The sequence below is a fragment of the Pinus tabuliformis genome, chromosome 3_1, assembly GCF_031772625.1.
Source record: "Pinus tabuliformis cultivar Carrire ecotype Pingquan chromosome 3_1, CPIR1, whole genome shotgun sequence".
Taxonomy (NCBI): Eukaryota; Viridiplantae; Streptophyta; class Pinopsida; order Pinales; family Pinaceae; genus Pinus; species Pinus tabuliformis.
The window spans coordinates 732,639,294-732,659,615 of NC_142301.1; the positions used below are offsets into that span (position 1 = coordinate 732,639,294).

General features: G+C 36.9%; 1 protein-coding gene across 1 annotated transcript in view; it reads right to left on the reverse strand.

Annotated features, from left to right (window-relative positions):
- Positions 1-17,581: 17,581 nt before the first annotated feature.
- Positions 17,582-20,322, reverse strand: part of LOC149189408 (exocyst complex component EXO70A1-like) — a 42,281-nt gene continuing 39,540 nt past the window's right edge. The window contains 1 exon segment of the mRNA XM_089410220.1: positions 17,582-17,995. Within this exon segment, the coding sequence (XP_089266346.1) occupies positions 17,582-17,995 (414 nt within the window).

The window sequence follows — 20,322 nt, forward strand, 5'->3', positions numbered from 1 at the left end:
ATCTTTGAGGTGAAGAGCAGAGGCTTTCTCCCTCTCAAAGGTGACAGTGCCAATTCCTATAGCATTGTACCTCCCATCATACCCCATTTTGATATGCATATGGAGATCCTTCTCCTCCATGCTAATAAAAAAAACCTTGTACGCAGTCATATGGAACGAGGAACCAAAACCAAGGTACCACACACTCCCCATAACAGTGTTGGCCATGCATGCTATCAAGGTGAAGTTTAATTCGAATTGTGAAGCCAATGATTCACCTGTTTCTCCTCTTGAAAGCTTCTTGGTATAATTCATGTGCAGACATTTTGTTACCTAGTGCTCGTATTTGTGGTAGTGGAAGCATTTTATCTTGCTCAAGTCTTTCTTCTTGCCATTATTTTAGCTAGATTCAAGTTTTATTTGGGTCTTCTTTCATTTTCCCTTCTCCCCCTTTCCAGCCAATGAAAAATTCTCTTCATCCTCAGCTTTGGATGATTCTCCATCCCTTTTATTTCTCTAGAACTCCTCTTGAACCAAATAAGGCCAAAACCTTTCCCAATTTGGTAATTTTCCCCTTCCATTCATAGAGTCCTAATAACTATACCAGGATTTTGGAAGGCCTAGAAGAGCTAGGCTCACCAAGTCATCTTTTACAACATTCACCCCAACCCCTCCAAGCTCATCTTGAACCTGTGTAAAATTGTAGAGATATTGTGGAATAATTCATTCTTCTACATTCTGGTGTTTCAAAGTTTATCTTTCAAGGCCAATATTCTATGGTCACTGCTAGTTTCGAATAGCTCAGTCAATGTCTTTCACATAGGAAATTGTGTCTCCTTTCCATGGATATTTGAGACACCATGGTCTCTCACACCTTCTAGAAAAATTCTCCTAGCCTTTACATCATCCTTATTCCATTGGGCTAAATCTTGTGCATTAGATTGTTGGGGTTTTGCAATGTCAGTTTTAACATATTCTAAAACACCATTATCATCAAGCACTGCTTCCATTCGATCCTTTCAGGCTATGAAATTTAAGTTTCCCTCCCGGGCATACTCCAATCTTAGTCCGTTGAAAGACATTCTCTTGATCCTAAAGAAAAAATGTTGTACTAAAGCTACAAATTCGAAATTCCTTAGAGACAAGTTTAGAATACTTGTTCTAATGTGATTGCAGGGCTCTTATACCATGTATAAATTTGATATAAATTGCAAATACTCAAGATTTCAAACTGAAAAATAAGGGAGACAATTCTACCCTACTAATCTGCGGAAAGAACATAACAATTTAGAACAACATGCATAGACATGAAATAATACAAACCACAAGTAAACAATAATTTCTAGGGGAACCCAACTAGGAAAACCCCTCAAGTCTCTTTTCATTAATCAGTTGAATAGAGAAACTATTACAATTTCTTGCTCCAACTTTGAGCACAACCTGCAAAAGAATAATTGTTCTCCCTGTTGAATGGGAAAATTTTGCCAACACATAGCCAATTATTTTATCCTTTAGCCTCTTATTTCCTTGCATTGTTTCTGAGGAAATTAACCCATAAAATATATGAATTTCCTCCTATTTCATTGTGCAATTCCCAAGGATTGATCTCCTAACCCATGCAACACCTGTACACTCAAAACTAGTCCACAACTGATGATACACTGCCTTGTCATCTCACTTCAGCTGAGGAATTTGAATTTCTTGCATTCAATAAACACATATTTGATTAAGATTGGAAAAGAAATGATTACACTGAAATCACTAGAATTGAGTTTTTTGGTTATTTTGAAATTCTATATCCATTATTTAATTCCAAATTTAATAAAATATGTGTTATTAGCTATTTTGGGTCGATTGATTAGTTAAATGAAAAATCTCTGATCTAGAGTATTGTCCCATTGCATAATTGACCTTCAACTATCTCTATCAATAATTAGAGGTCAATTAACTGAATACAATTGAAAATAATTGAACTAGATTGCTAAAATTTAGCAATCACCCATGCATAACTGAACTCCAAGCCCTCTAATTCGAATTTATTGAGGTAACTAAGTGACAAGAGCCATGTCACACTAGTTAACTGCCTCCAAGTTGTCCCAATGATGTGGAAATTCGATTACTCAATTTGACTAAGGCTAAAGTCAAATTGAGCCTTTCTTGCTACATTTTTTAATAGAATCCAGATCTATATTATTAAATATTATATGACAACATTTGTATCAAATGTATGATTTTTCATTTATTTATTTTTATGAGCAATTTATTTCCATAATATGATAATACTCATTAGTTTTTATGAGTGGGATATAAGAGCTCTTTTCATCCTATCCCAATAATTTCTAATTTCTTATTGGTTAACAATTTATCTACATGTGTTTAAAATGTTGTTGAGTTTCTGAATTGTTTTTGTTGTCTTAATAACTCATATTTTTTCTTGCATCTATTTCTGAAATAGTTTTATGCTATTGGCTTGGATAAGTATTTAGTATAGTTTACATTTAGTTAATTTTAAAGGCATTTTACGTATGATATTAACTTAGAGTTTTTCCTCTTTAAAGAATTTGTACTTACATCTTCTTTTTTCAATTGTTGATCGATCTAGATATTAATCGAAAGGTGCCATCTAGTACTTCTCCCTTAATTAATGAGGAATATTCTTGTCTATCAACAATTTGATGCTAGAAAGAAAACCCCATTAAATTAATTGTAGGAAAATATTCACACAAATATTAGCTTACAAACTCTAGAACCATTCTCTAATGAAGCTTCTTAGTCCACTCAATCCCAAGCAGTTGCTAAAGAATATCATGTTTCAAACTTACATTGGAAACCTTCACAAGTAGAATCTTTTGATCTAGTACAATCTTTAAGATTTAGTCCATTCAAATAATGTTAAACTTAGTTTCTATAGCCCAAGTATTTGTTGAAGAATCTCATGTTTCAGACTTACAGAGACAACCTTAATAGGTAGAATCTTTTGATCTAGTACAATATTTACAATAAGAATTCTTTTATTTTGGTGTTATTGGCTAATAGTTGTGAGAATTCCATAAAAACTATTAAAAAATAAAAAAGAAGGATCACACAAATTTTATTTATATATGAGTTATCTTACTTTATTATTTTGTGTATGTTCAACCAATTGAAATTGAATTATTTAATTTTAGTTGTTTCTGGAAGAAAAAAAATTACTCACCATCAATATCGTGTAAAGAAGTTATTTGAAAATAAAAAAGAGTTATTTGAAAATAAAGAGAGGCAATGTTGAGTTAAACCTATTGGGAATTTTGCAAAAATAATTTTGAATAGGTTTATTTTAACAAAATCGAAAAAGTAAAAGATGAGGTGCTTTCCTATATTTCCTTATATTGTAGAATGAGTTAACTAATTCACATTTAAATTGAGAGTGATTAAGTCGGTAATTTTATTTACATAAATATAAATATACAAATTTTTTTATTTATTATGATGTTGACGGTGTTGGATGCACCAACATGTTTGGGGATCTCCCCGATAAGAAGTCCCAACTAAACCTCAAACCGTTTGGTGTAGGAGTCCCAGCAGTGGGTCGTATGGTATCACCTTGATCACGGTTTCACGCAGAGGCAAGCAGGATGTCCTTGTTGGTAGTAAGGGTGTGACGAGCGCAGCAAGCCAAGGAAGGTGCATGAAGGGTTCTAACATACGGAAAGGGGAATGAGTGCACCCCTTAGAAACATGTGGAAACACGCAGCTTGAAAGGGAACACATGAGCAAAGATCCAAAGTGATGGTTAAACCAACAACACATCTCAGTAATATTCATACATACATATATAGAAAGAGTCCATACATACATGCATAAGAAAACAACTACATATATTATTAGAGTAACCAAGATAGCTAAAATACAATAACAACATATGCATGAAATGTGTTGGCTCTATTATATTAAGAGTGAAACATCCAATCATACAATTCAACCATGACAAACCACTAGTTCCGACAATGGAACGTTACAATCACTGTCGCCTGCTCCTCCAAAGAGATATACTAGCTTTGCACTGTGGAGAAGCAAAGGCTCATTACAATGCACTCCAAGCTTTCCCTAAGATACACCTATATGAAGCTTGGCTCCCAAAAGCCTCTATAATGATTTATGAGGTTTTATAAATAGAAAAGGGTGGAGTGACCCTTGACATTTGCCTTTGTGACTCTTCACCTACCCTCATTACTCTTCAACTACTACATGACTGTTATATTCTACTATCGACACTTGTTCTTTCACTTTTACAAGATGTTACACTAAAATTTGCACATGTACTCATATGAGAAAAAATAGGCTTGAGTAATCCATTCAAGACATTACTAAGACTCGGACAGCTGTGGGAAGACCAACTCTTCGACATCCTCATGATGATCAACGGCGGTGAACCAATGTCAAGCTGGATAGTTCGTGATGGTGTCCATGTACTCTATGTTTAAATCCTTCTAGAAGTGAACTCTTGCCTTCGTTGCATCCGGGTACACTGATTTGCCTCCTCTATCCAACTCATTTGATAACATGCGCATCATAGTGTTGAGTGCAACATGACCAACAAAATACCGATGAATAGTGTCTATGATGATCTCCAAGTCTGTGCTGGTGGCTATGTGCATCAACTCGTCGAAGTACATGTCCAGCTCCAGTCGGACTTGGTTCTTTGTCTTTGCCTTGGTGAGTGTTCCAATGGATGGGATCGCATGCACGTGCACAATGAAATCCATGCTCCTTAACACCCGTGAATGCGATCAACAACAATGCTCACCCTGTCTACTCTATGCCAGCTACCAGCATGGGTCCATAACCTTTATAGGTGTAGTTTCATTTGTTTGTGAATGTTGTGCCTCCTGTTGTACTTATTCCTGCTGTGCTTCCTTCTCTCCATTGCACAACACCTGTTCTACCCTGAGTTGCCTCTTCAACTCCTTCAACCCCTTCTCTATTTCTTCCATCCTCTTTGTGTGATCCTCTTGACGCAATGTCACCTCTTGGCCTCAATCTCCAAAGCTCCTTTCATCACAAGTGGATCTACTTTGAGCTTGCAACTTTGCTCCGCCTCTGTGTTGTCAACAACCTTCCTCTTGCCTTGGTCATGTGCAAGTCTGCTATCCTCTGTTGTTGATGATGGTGCTACTCTCTACGATGTCGTGACCATTTCATCTTGATATCCTTGTCCATGAACAACTTGGTATTTTCATGGATAGGCAAGTGTCGAAATTTCTATTTCGTTAGAAATTTTATCTGTATTCTTTGGTTTATTTCTCCTACTTGTTAATTACGAACAAGTTATTTACACATATAAATATCGAAATAAAAACCATACAGTCTCAACCATCAACAGATCAATAGCTCAAAGAAATAGAAAACACATAAGTGACACTGTTATTTTGGACAACTTGTCCCCAGAAAAACCCAACTTGGGAAAACGAGTGCAACAATTCTGAGGGTTATTCTATTATGCAATCTATCCTTGAGTACAACTCAGTGCCAAACCAGCTCACCCGATAGAGAAAATAATTCAACAGTAATACCTCTCTATTTGGAAGCAGATATTCAAAAAATCTGCCCCACGAAACCCTCTCCAACAACCTCTGAAGCTCAGCGTCAACCTACTTGGCCTCCGAGTTAGTCCAGAACCCTCTCCATCATCCCTCTGAGGCACTGCGTAGTGTCTATAGTCGTCTGCGTCACTCCTACTACCCTCTACTTGGATGATGCAGGACCTTCTGGCCTCTGCACAGTCCCTTCTAGATATGCGTGGCTCCCTTTGGCTCAGCGTCTGCCTCTCTCTACTTCTGTACTGGTCTCTCGGTAGTATCTCCACATCTCTATCCAATACTCACTTCCCCTCACTGCAAACTAATCACTCATTCGACTTTTCTTAGCAAACCCAGCTCTAGAAAATCGAATGACTGATCACTCTCGTGTGTTCGCCAACTGATCCTCAAGCCTCCTCTTATACTTTTCTTGTTGGTCCTTCAACGGCTGAGATTTAATCTCTAATCAACGACTAAGATTGGATTTGGCTTGATCCATGTCATTTAGAACCTTCTAAGCCAGTTTTATATTAATACCCATTAATAATTTTTTTTCCTGAGTTTAGACTTAGGAACTCCATTAAAAATATTAATTATTTTAATATCTCTTAAACTATGTAGAATATCCCCAAACCATTTCTCGGTCTTGGAGATCTCATGTGCTTTATCCTCTCCACCAATTTTCATGGCTAGAGCACACTCGATGCTACCCTAAATCAACACTCCCTCTTAGCGAAGACTGTGCTCTAGTAATACTCTACATTGAGCATCACTCTGATTATACGGCACCGATACTTGTGCTGATGCTAGGCCTCCCGGCCCAACATCCTCTGCACTGCTACATCCTGTACTACTACCCATGACCCTTCCACTTCCATTGTTGCATCTGTAGGACAGCTCCCTCTGCATCTGTGCTGCTGCTGGTCCTTTCTCATAACTTGTACTGCTACCCATGACCCTGCCACTTCGACTGTTGCATCCGTACGGCATCTCCCTCTCCATTTGTGCTATTGTTGGTCGTTTCTCCAAACACTTCATATGCAATGCAACCACCTCTCATCATGTTGCATCGTGTTATTGCTTACTGCTATTGCACTGCAATTTAGATACTGAGAAGTACGTAACTGATCCACCCAACTACTGACATCCATGTCTGGCTAGAAACACTCCCGACGGTGGAGCTCTCTCTATTGGTATCAAGTGCTCCCTCTACTGCCTCTATGCTGGTGCAACAACTCCCTGCCTCTCGCACTGCTGCAAACCTCTCTGTGCCATCCTACACTATTGCAACCTCCTCTATGCCTCTCGAATTGATGCATCCTGCTAGTTGTGTGATGCCTAGGACTACTGCACTGTAGCACTCTTTGTCGCTTCATCATCATCCATTCCCACTGATATCTACCAGTGCTGATACTCTCTCTTTGGGGCTCCCGTAGCAAGGATATGATCCAAGAGTTTGGGTACCTTAAGGATCCTGCTCCTCATTGCCTATAGTCCTCCTGACTATAGCTCGATGTCTCCCTACCTCTTCTCTGGAAGTACATGAACACTCATGGCCCAATCTGCATCCTCCTTTACCTACTTTTTTTCCTTCGCTGGTGCTACCTTGGAGTCAGACGCCTCTCCCTTAGCCTTGTTTCTCGGACACTCCTTCGCATAATGCCCTAATTCCCCACAGTTGAAGCACTTAATATTGGAGAGGTCCTTTTTCTTCCTCTTCTCCTACTTCCCCACAGATTCCAAATTTGCATCCTCTTCCTCTTCCTTCATGATATGAACTCCTTGGTTGCTACTTCCCATCTCGGAAAATTGTCTGATCTCTTCTTGGCGAAGGGATGCCAAAAATTCTTCCCAATTTGGAAGATTCGCCCTGCCCAAAATGTTATGGAAAAATGTCTCCCACTCCTCGAAGACTGCATTTAGGGCGGTCCTTACCATCAATTCCTGATCTGGCGTGGCCCCTATGGAAGTCAGTTCATCTCGGATCTCCTTCAATCTACCGAGGAACTGATCTATCTGCTCTCCCTTCTGCATCTCGTATGACCGTAGTTGATTCTCAAGTAACATCTTCCTCTACACAGAAGTATGTTGGTACAACATCTTCAAGGCGTCCCACATTTCCTTTGACGTCTCCTTCTCGGCAATATGTTGGACCACATGATCATTGACCCCATCAAGGATGATGCATTTTACCTTGGCCATTGCCTCCTCGTACTTTTCGTTATCACCCAGGTCAACTGGGATAACCACTGTTCTCAAGGTGAAGGTCTTGATGCGATGTCTATCTAGAATGGACAGGATCCTGGCCTTCCAGACCACAAAGTTGGACACCCCGTCCAGCCTGTCTTGATCCCTCAATGCATTCATGGCCATCTCTCTGCTCTTCCTTTCGACTCCTCCGAGTCTCTACTTCCCTCTGGAATTTATCTCTTCGACTCCCTCTGAGTCACTACTTCTCATCTGGAAGTTCTCTGCTAGACTCCCTCTGAGTCTCGATTTCCCTCCTCGAAATCCGCCTTCTAATCGTTGAGTCGCACCTCTTCGATCTCCTATGCACCTACAACACTGATCAGGATTCCTTTGCTAGAAATTCGCCTCGGTAGTGACTCCCTCTACCTTGGTTTTTCCCCATTAGGTATTGTTCTGTCTCGACATCAACAACACCCCACCAGCTCCACTCCTCGCAAACTGCCCATAGCTTCCTAAGCCCCAACAACTGAATGATTGAGCCTCTAGGCTCTGCGCAATCTTGGCACTAGTTGAAATGCTTCTGATTCCAACTTCATCAACCCTCCTGGTCTCTCCATGGCTCTTCGTGAGGATTTTTCTGCCCTCCTCAGCCTTTGCGCTGACCTCTCTCTTGCCCGAACTGCTGACACATCCCCTCTACATCAACCCTTCTCTGCCGCTTTCTGCTAGGAACAAATTTTGTCACTCGGGACAGCTGTTTCTACTGCAAATGCTCTGCTTCAGCTGATGCCTTCATCTCTAATGTGATTTGCATCCACCCTCTGATACCATGTTGAAATTTGTAAGTATTACTCGTTAGAAATTTTATCTGTATTATCTGGTTTATTTCTCCTACTTTATGAACATGTTATTTAAACATATCAAAATAAACAAAATATAGTCTCAACCATCTACAGATCAACAACTGAAAGAAATAGCAAAAACACAAGTGACATCGTTATTTTGGACAACTCATCCCCGGAAAAAACCCAACTTGGGAAAATCGGTGCAACAATTCTGAGGGTTATTTTATTATGCAGTTTATCCTTGAGTACAACTAGGTGAAAAACCAGCTCACCTGACAAAGAAAATAATCCGACAGTAATACCTCTCTATTTGGAAGAAGATATTCAGAAAATATACCCCACGAAACCCTCTCCAGCAACCTCTGAAGCTCAGCGTCAGCTTAGAACCCTCTGTGTCAGTCCTCTGAGGCACTGCGAAGCCTCTACGGCCCTCCGCATCACTCCTGCTACCCTCTGCGTGGATGACGCAGGCCGTTCTGTCCTCTGCGCAATCCCTTCTAGCTCTGTGTGGCTCCCTCTGGCTCAACGTCTGCCTCTCTCTGCTTCTCCACTGGTCTCTTGGCACTATCTTTGCCTCTATGTCCAGTACTCATTGCCCCTCGCTACAAACTGATCACTTATTCGACTTTTATTAGCAAACCCCGCTTTAGAAAATCGAATGACTGATCACTCTAGTGTGTTCTCCAACTGACCCTCAAGCCTCCTCTTATACTTTTCGTGTTGGTCCTTCAACGACCGAGATTACATCTCTGATCAACGGCTAATATTAGATTTGGATTGATCCATGTCATTTAGAACCTTCTAACCTAGTTTTATATTAAATAGTCATTTTATATTAAATAGTCTTTAATATTTTATTTTTCCTAAGTTTAGACTTAGGAACTATTAAAAATATTAATTATTTTAATAACTCCTAAACCTCGCAAAATCTGCCCAAACTATTTCTAGGTCTTGGAGATCTCATGTGCTTTAGCCTCTCCACCAATTATCATGGCTAGATCACATCCGATGCTATCCCAAATACACAACAAGCTCATAGACACTCGCTCAACTGCATCTCCAGTTGCGCTCTCAATGTTGTCCTTTGACTCTGCTCCCTCGTAAGCCACGTACATGTACTGTTGAGAGGCATACGAACACCCGTGATAACTGGAGACATAGAAACACTCATGGGAAACAATTTGTCAGATGAAAACCAAAACAAAATAGAGGACTGACATGCAACGTACCTGTGTGAGTGTCTGTGAAGTTTGCGCAATTTTCACCGGGAGGCTGGGAGATTGACTGCTGGTAGTGCTCAAGGGATAGTTTGGGCTATTAGGAGGCTGACTAACTACTATAACTGCACAATGCACAGTCCATCCTGGCTTACTAAGGACTGAAACTGTGCAATGCGCAGTTTCAGTGAGCAAGGGCATGCAAATCCAACAAACTTCATTGCATAGTTTTTGGAGCCAACTAGGACCTGTCTCCCATAATTGCGCAAAACCAGCCTGGGGGTCAGTGATGGCTAGTTTTTCACATTTTCTGGGAGGAAGGTAGAGCCTTCATTCTCAGGGATTTGCATCGCTGGCTGGGCAAGGCAAGGTCTAGGCCAACATAGCCAGGCCTGCCGACAGACGACTGAAAACATGAGAAGTTTTGAATGCATGGTGAGACTGAGTGTAAGCAAGATTGAATGATCATACATGCAAACAATGAGTGAAAGACTCAGAAAATGGGTAAGCAAGCATGCGTGTGATGTGAGTCGCCGCAACGACGATCGTTAGTGCAGAAACAATCTCATGCATGCAACAACAGTGAGATGTAAAGGAAAACTGAAACAATGCTTCTACAAGCTAACATACATCAAAACAACAGAAAGCGTTCATTGAAACCAAGCAGACAACACTCACACAAGCCGAAATACAAAAGCGACAAAAACACAACACAAGTCATTAAAAACAGACTTACCTAGAAAAAACTGAGTTGAATGTGCCGAAGGCTCCTAGATGCGATGTGGGATGTCAAAGCTGCAAGATCGATGTGAGGAATGAGATCTGCAACGTTTGACAAATGAGTTTTGATAAGATTGAGGTTATGACGTGCATGCCACAAATATAGGAAAAAGCAACACTTGGCGGGAGGTTTCTAAAATGATCCTTGCATGTAACCTCTGCTGCTAAAAATGGATCCCTAAAATCTAGGGATGATTTTTCTTTTTCTTTTTCGGGAAAAGCATCCCATGCATGCAAATTAGGATTGCTCAGTCTTGGAGGGAACTGGTCAACCTGACAGCACATGTAACAGCCTGCGAGCCTGGGGATGAAATTTGCGTAGTTTCTGGGCTGAGCAAGGCTGGTTGTCCCTCAGGCATTGCACAATTTCTAGGGCTAGCAGGTCACTGCCTCCCAGAATTGTGTAATTTCTCAGCTGAAGCCTAGTGTTGGGCTGGATTGCGCAATTTCTGGAGGGAAGGTTGGTTCCCCTCCAGAATTGCAGAATTTTCACGTGGAGCATCTCAGCCAGAGAATTGTCTAAGTGTGGAATGACAGCCTACGGGTGGGAGACAAACAAGTTGACATGCACAGGCTAGCAGGCCACTGAAACTCAGCTGAAGCCTATGTACTTGACAGTGCAAGACATGTTGCTAAGTATGGTTGGTAGGGAGGCTCCAAAACAAAGCTAAGGCAAAATTTTGGAGGGTGGTTGTAGGCTCTACAACATATTATTATTATTAAATATAATTAATTATCAAAAGTTTTTATATCAATTTTAAGGTGTGATTTCACAATTTTATCAAGTGAAAAAGAATTATAAAATTAATATTAAAAACCATAAATTAAATATGCGATTTCAAAATTCACAATTTTATCAAGTAGAAAAAATTTATAAAATTGATACTAAAAATATATAATATTAAATATGGAAATTAATTACTAAATATAGTTTTGCAAATTATTCCACTGCAACAATTTAATTTCTAATTGTCTTGTTATGAAGTATTATGTAAAACCATGAAACTTAATATTGAAATCCTATCTCGATCAAACTAAAAAGAAAGAAAGAGTTAGATAAATTTGTTTAAAGAAATATTTTTATTTAAAATTTAAAATAACATTTTAATTTCCATATACACATTATATTTAAAAAAAGAAATAAAAATTTATTTTGAACAACTAAAATCAACTATGATGATCTCAAGGCTCACAAAATATGAATCAGATGTGTACCCTACTAGTATAACCATTTTATATACACTATTGCCATAAAATGGACATAAGTAAGTTGATATGTAAACCAAAAACCTTATAATCCTCACAAGATATGAGCCATATTTGTACCCTACTACTATAACCATTATATATACACTATCACCATAAAGTAGACATAAGTAAGCTGATATCTAAACCAAAAACCTTATAATCCTTACATAATATGCTTTATCAAAAAATTATACCCGAAAAGTAAAGATTAGCATTAAAAAAACATAATTTTTTTAAACCTATACAATTTTTTATAACCTTACCTAATATGCTTGGTCAATAATATATATATATATATATATATATATATATATATATATATATATATATATATATATATTATACAGTTTATATATATATATTATACCTTTTTTTAAGTTTTATTTTCTTAACGCCATTTTTTATATAATGCATTTTTTATTATTATCATTATTGGTTACTGTTGAAAAGTGTGCAACAAGAAATGCTTGTTGAGAATGCAACAAGATGATGGAGCTTAGTGGAAAGGAGTCGCCTTCACTAAGTGGGCCCGCAGGCAAATTATGGCGCAAGTTCTATTTTTTATCACAGTATGAGTGATCACAATGTGGGTGATCATAGTATTAGTGATCACAGTGTGGGTGACCACAGTGTGAGTGATCACAGTGTGAGTGATCAAAGTCTACTTTTAGACTGGCTGTCAAAAATAGAAAAGTCAAATATTATTGTCTCATAATAATATTTGGACTATAAACTTGATCTTATTCTCTTGGAGCACTTCAGGATGAGCTACGGATGTGGTACATGCAGATCCCAGAGGGAAATACGTGGTTACCTATGGGATGACTAATATTTGCATGCAGGACTTCAGTTATAACTCAAGTGAGTTGAGTTTAGTGGACTGGAGGTGCAGTTGATGGAGTTGTGTTTAGTTTAGCCTTGTTAGACTAGAGATGGGTTGGGTGAATTATTTATTAATTAATTCACAACTTATTAACTCGTAATGCAACTATAGAATACATCAGTTAACTCAGTTACATGTCAGTGCATGTTCATTTCAGCAGGGACAGGTGTTAGAGGATCAGATTGCTATCAGTTGTGACTATAGCTGTGCATGATGATTTGCACAATCAGAGGGATTGAGTATGCCAATGAATTGGCCAATATCAAGAATTGTATCCTGTGCTCACATCCAACAGAGTGTGAGTGATTATTTGCAGGTCAAATACGAGTTTGGTAAGCCATTCTCATCAGTTCTTGAGCAGGTATTGAGTTGTGGAGGCAGACAAGCAGTGGGGGAGATTTGGAGATCAAATCTGAGCTGTATTGTGTGTATCATGAGGAGATAGTACTGAGTACTTGGGATTAGTATTGTACTATGTATTATTACATGATTCAATCAATATAATATACAGATAGTGTGGGGTTTTTAGCGAGATGCTTTCCCCAGGATACATACTGTGTTAATGAGTTTGATTGATGCTTCTATGTGTGCCTATGAATGTTTTTGCTTCTGTAAATTGATGATCAACATAGAGGAGATTATGTATTATACATGTTCCACTTATAATTGTATGATCAGGATAATCTCTGTGAATATGTGTCATATTATTCAAAATTTCTACAGTTTCTATTGGCTAATACACTATGATTCATCACCCTTATTCAAGAAAAATCATGCCATTTGGGATACGGGATCGTAAGGGGGAAAACTTTCACATATGTTTGATGCCTTTGTCACTTAAGCCATTAACATGATTCCTTTGGTCTCATAAAATCAAGTTTTTAACCAAACAGTAACAATTTTAAGGCATACTCCAAACCCTAAAATATAAATATATCTATAACAAATTTTAATATTTTAATTTAATTTGATTTACAGCTTTATGTTATAAAAAAATGATTAATATTCATAATCTTATGTGACTTTAATTCAACTCTAATTAATTTTAATTTGTTATTTTTCTCCTTTTAAATCCATGTCGCTTCTAAAGCCGCTGATAAGAAAGGTAAAGTGACTCCCTAGCTTAGACGTGATAAAATATTCTTTTTATAAATTAAAATGCTTTGTTTCATACTGATGGAAATAAATCCCCACAATATTCTAAAACTGGTCTGAAAAATACAGTCCTCTTTGAATGGAAAGGGACAACCCCCAAAACTATTACACATCGAGTTTCTAGTGCATAGAATCTTTGCCCCTCACATGGCGACCGGCCACATGTTCATGAGTGTATTTTTCCACCGATTAACGAAATCCTTTTGGATATGGCAACGTCTCAGAAACATGGCAAGTCCCATTCGCTAGGAATAAATGGTGACACACACAACTAGAAATCAAGTTCTAACTTTTATCTCGTTGGAGTGTGGACTGTGAAACCTGGAATCTTACATACCTTTCGTGAAAGGGACAAAAAAACATTTAGATTGTTTCTTAATAGGGCAGTCTAACAGTAGTCTAACTACAAACATGGGATTTTATGCACGTGCAGTCTAACTACTAGCTATATGAGATTTTTCAATTTAGCAATTTAAACTGTATTTTTGATCATTTTTAAAACATTTGATTTTTTTAGATCCCATAAATGTTTGGACAAAATTGACTCAAAAATTTCTAGTACAGAGCACATATTAGCTTTGTTAAGATATCTTCTAGCGTGGATATTATCTTCTATTCGACCCATCTTTTCAAAGAAGCTTGTAAATTTTAAAACACATTAATGATGTTTTATGTGTTCTTGGTCTAGCACATAATTTGTTGAGCGTGGGGAAGCTCCTTGAAAAGGGATATTTAATTATTTTTAAGAACAAACAATGCATAACCTATGATAAATATGATTATAGTAAAATTATTGCCAAGACTAATATGCTGCAAAATAGAATTTATGCTTTCACTCTCCCTTGTGAAACAACTACAACATTAAATGTTGCTTATGATGATAGTTCCTGGCTATGGCACATGAGGTATGGACATTTGAATATGAAAGGCATGAAATTGCTATATAACAAGAAAATGGCCAAAGGGTTACCCCTTATTAGTTCTATTGATAAAGTGTGTGAAGTGTGTATTCTTGGTAAGCAACATAGAGATTCATTTCTAGTAGGAAAATCATGGAGAGAAAGTAAACCATTGGAGCTAGTGCATGCAAATATATGTGGTCCTATGCAAACTTTGTCTCTCAACAAAAATTAGTATTTGATTATTTTTGTGGATGATCTTACTAGAAGAACATGGGTATATCTCATTAAGGAAAAATATGATGCATTTGTCATAGTTCAACAATTTAAAGTTGATGTGGAAAAGAGAAGTGGTTATTCTCTAAAATTATTACGCACCGATAGAGGGGGAGAATTCACTTTTAATAAGTTTGATTCTTATTGTAAAATGAATGGAATTCAAAGGAAATTGACAACCAGTTATACTCCCCAGCAGAATGGCATTGATGAACATAAGAATAAAACAATTGTTGAGATGGCTAGGAGCATGCTAAAAGGTTAAAACCCTCCAAACATTTTTTGGGTTGAAGTTGTAGCTACATCTCTTTCTTTTCTTAATATATGCCCAAGAAGAAGTGTGCAAAATATTACCCCTTATTAGGTATGTTGTGGAAGAAAACCCAATGTTTCTCATTTAAGAATATTTGGTTGCATTTCTTATGCTCATGTTCCTACTGAAAAAAGAAGAAAATTTGATGATAAAAGTGTGAAATGCATTTTTATTGACTATTGTGAGGAGACCAAAGGTTATATATTGTACAATCCACAAATTGAAAAACTAATGATTAGTCATGATGTGTTCTTTGATGAGAAAGAAGAATGGCAGTGGAATCAAAATGTGCAACAACAAATTCCCAATATTATTGTACAAGAAGATGAATCTTTTTGTTTTTGCAAATTCATTCAGAAATCAAAATACTTCATAGGCCACATCCACTTCATCATCTTCTACAACTTCAAGTCATGTTTCAATTCCAAGTCCTCCTCCAAGAAAGACAAAATCCTTAAATGAAATTTACGGGTATACTAATTTTTCTTTGATGTCTCAAATTGAAGCAGAGCCAAGATGTTTTGAAGATGTCGTAAAAGAGTCAGTTTAGTGCAAAGAAATGGATGAAGAGATGAGAATGATTAAAAGGAATAAAACATGGGAGGTTGTAGATCCTCCTACTGAAAAAGAAGTTACTTGGGTGAAATGGTTGTATAAAACAAAGTATGTAGCTGATGGATCAGTACAAAAGCACAAAGCAAAGTTAGTGGAAAAGGGATATGCTCAACAACCAGGTATTGACTACAATGAAACATATGCTCTTGTTGCAAGATTTAATACAATCAAAATTGTTTTGGGATTGACAACACAATATAAATGGTTATTTTATCAATTTGATGTGAAATCAACCTTTCTAAATGTTGATCTGAAAGAAGATGTATATGTCAAACAGCCCCAGGATATGAAGAAGCAGTTAATGAACACAGAGTCTAGAAACTGAAAAAGTCTCTTTATGGGCTTAACAATATCTAAGAGCATGGTATAGTAGAATTGACACTTATCTTTTGAAAAAGGGATTTAAAAGGAGTGAAAATGAACCCACATTATATATAAAGTAAAATGGTCATGATATACTAATTGTTTTGTTATATGTAGATGACTTGTTATACATATCTTCAAGTGATTTGTTAGTGGAAGAGTTCAGACAAGCCATAACGACTGAATTTGAAATCACTAATTTGGATTTGCTGCATTATTTTCTTGACATAGAAGTGACACAAATGAATGATGGAATTTTTATTTCATAAGAAAAGTATGTTCCGAATCTTCTTCACAAATGGAAAATGGGAAACTATAAACCCATGAGCACACTCATGAATACAAATGAAATTTTTTCTGTAGAAGATGGAGTTGAAAAGGTAGATGTTAGATCCTATAGGAGTTTGGTAGGAATAATTTTGTATCATACTACCACTAGGCCTGATATTATGCATGCAATAGGTTTGATTTCCCAATTCATGCAAAGTCCAAGCGAGATTCATTTAGGAGCAGGAAAAAGAATTTTGAGTTGTTCTTTGTGGAACAAACAATTATGGCATTCTCTATACTTCATCAAATAATTTTGGGTTGGTTGGTTATAGAGATAGTGATTGGGCTAGATCTCTTAATGATAGAAATAACACTTCAGGTTATGTCTTTGGCATTGGGTCAGGTGCAGTGTCATGGTGTTCAAAGAAGCAAACAACTATTTCATTGTTTTCTACATAGAAAAAGTATATTGCGGCAACAACGATAACATGTTAAGTAATTTGGCTGAAGAAAGTCTTATTAGATATGAAACAAGAACAGAAACATGGCAAAACTATTTACTGTGATAACTTGTCTACCATTGCCATAACTAAAAATCTTGCGTTTCATAATCACACCAAACACATTGATACTATACTGTGATAACTTGTCTACCATTGCCATAACTAAAAATCTTGTGTTTCATAATCACACCAAACACATTGATACCAACTACCATTTCATAAGCAACTATGTGGCAAAAGGAGAAATTGAAATAAAGTTTTTTACAGCAAATGATCAACGAGCAGATATATTCACCAAAGAAGTTTCAATACATGAGGGATATGCTAGAAATCACCTCATTAAGCATTAAGGGAGACTCTTGAGAATAATGCTTCATTATGTTAGAAGAAGAAATTGAAATAAAATTTTGTACAACAAATGCTCAACGTGCAAATATATTCACCAAAAAAGTTTCAATAAATGAGGGATATGCTCCGAATCACCTCATTAAGCATTAACCGATCTGCTTTGAGTGGCGTTCAAAATTTCCATGACGCGGCGTAGGCCGTCCACAGCATCGAGATACTCGTTGGTTTCTTTTGGGTTGTTCTGGAACAGTGAGGGGTTCAACGAGTTGGAGTCCCAGGACGAGATTATTTTGTCGGCCAAAGCCAAATTGGTCTCCAAATCGGTCGATTTTCCCTGGGGATTGCTGGGATTTTGATTGCTCGGTCCGGAAAGGCGGTTGTCGAAGGTACTGATTGTGAGTATGTCTCTCGTCATGTTCTCAGAGGTGCCCGGAGATTTTTCGATATGATGTGCAGTGGCCACTGCTCTGTCTTCTCCTCCTCCCGCTGCTTCCTGTATCTCTGTGGACGTGTGTATATAACGATTATACGATATCAAGATATTGCCCGAATTCTTCGGAATTCGTGAGTACGAAATAATCTTACAGCCCGGAAAATCTGAATAATCCCTATTGTTTTAAGAGAGAGAGAGAGTCTGCGTATGAACAGCAGAATGATTAATGAGAATTGAAGCTCCAGAGCATCATGAATGAAATATGAGAGAGAGAGCGAGAATGAGTGGAAACGTGAGTGGGGTGCGGTATTTGAGGGAGTTTAGGGATAAATAATAAACACATGGATGGCTGGAAGTTGTCGAATTCTAAATTTGGTTTTGCGTGAAGAATAAGGTACCTTTCGCTCCCCACTCGAATGGTGGTTGCTGAGTCAAACAACATTTACGTGCTATTATGAAAAATCAAAGGTAGATAATTATTTTATATAATGAAACACCTGTTTTAATTGAATTAAGTGGCCAGCTACAGTTAATAACGTTTTTTCGTGAATAACGTTTTTTTCCTCCCAGTTGAATGGTTATTGTTGCGTCAAATAATATTTAATTGCTATTATGAGGAGTTAGTGTTCAGTCAAATAATATTTAATTGTTATTATGAAGAATTAAGGTAGATATCATAATTATTTTATATAGTTAAATATATGTTTGAATTGAATTAAATGGACAGTTACAGTGTTTAAACATATATTTTACATACTCAAATATGTCAGCATTTAAATATATATTTTACATACTCAAATATGTCAACATTTAAACATATATTTTACATACTCAAATATGTCAGCATTTAAACATATATTGCTTGCTTTAAATTCGAATACGGAAAAAAACTATTACATATATTTTACATACTCAAATATGTCAGCATTTAAACATATATTGCTTGCTTTAAATTCGAATAGGGAAAAAAACTATTATATAATCAAACATGTGTATTATATAGTCAAATATAGCAGATTTTAAATAATACAACAGATCATTCCCACCACACAACCAACACTCCCTCACAAAACACACAACCAATTTGTCTTTTTAATAAATTGATTAAAAAAAAAAATGTCATATGATGAGTTATGGTAGTTTTGACATGTGGTATTAGTAAGTCATTATACGAGGTCATAGTATTGTACCAGGTCATAGTATTGTCGCAAAACATATTTGCAAGTTAAGAATCTCCATAGTAAGTGGAAATAAATTTCCATGGTTAAGAGCCTTGCCATATATCTTTTGAAATGTATATATGTTTAACTCACATATTCATTTTTTCAATAATAATAATAATAATAATAATAAAGTTATAATTTAGTCAATTTTTATGATTTTCTTAATCTTGGCAATGTAAAATTTATCATGAGATATGCAACACCCTATGTTGCACGAACAATTACTTTGTTACCAATTTTTACTTGTTACTTCAATCTTTTACTTTGTTTAACATATTCTGTTAAAGAACTGAGGCTAAGAAGCTAGAACATATCTTGTTACTTATTAATTAAGAATTTAAACAATTTGTCAAAGAATGAAAGAAACAGTTAATAACTCCTAAGACAGTTACAAACAGTTGCTCATATGTTCCCTCAAAAATAAAAGGAGGGAGAACCCTAAGGGGGTTGGAAAAAGAATCAGGAATTATGTTGCCCAGATTTTCCTTGAGTTGGACAAAAGTAACTAGTGGGAAAACTGTGAGTTACAGTCGAAATGGTATGAGACTTGGCTGGACCGCAGTCCTGATGCCCAAGATACTGGACCCCAAATGGTACGAGACTTGAGGCTGGACCGCAGTCCTGATGCCCAAGATACTGGACCCCAAATGGTATGAGACTTGAGGCCGGACCGCAGTCCTGATGCCCAAGATACTGGACCCCAACAGAAGATACTGGACCCCAAATGGTATGAGACTTGAGGCTAGACCGCAGTCCTGATGCCCAAGATATTGGACCCCAACAGACTTATTGACTGTGAGGAACAGGAAGAGCTCAGAGGGGGAATCTGGACGTAATCTTACAGAGTTATAAACAAAGTAGAAACAAATATGTAATACAAGATGTGCTTAGTAATCACTAACTAAAATGAGTTATTATTATTCAATAATGGATAACTAATAGCATACTTATTACTAGATATATTTTTGTCTTGGTATATTGCTAAATATATTCTGTAATATTATGTTGATGGTTATATTCTGTCAGTTTATTTAAATTGATGAATCATAATCAAATAATACTGGTAGCTTTAAACTGTTCTAAGAAAATAACCCAAACTGTTCTAAGAAAATTACCCAACCATTTCGGGATAACATTATATTAGCGAATTAGAGAAGTTAATAGATGAACAATATCGGGCTTTTAGAGCGAATACTACATTTAATCAAACCATGAGATGCTTTC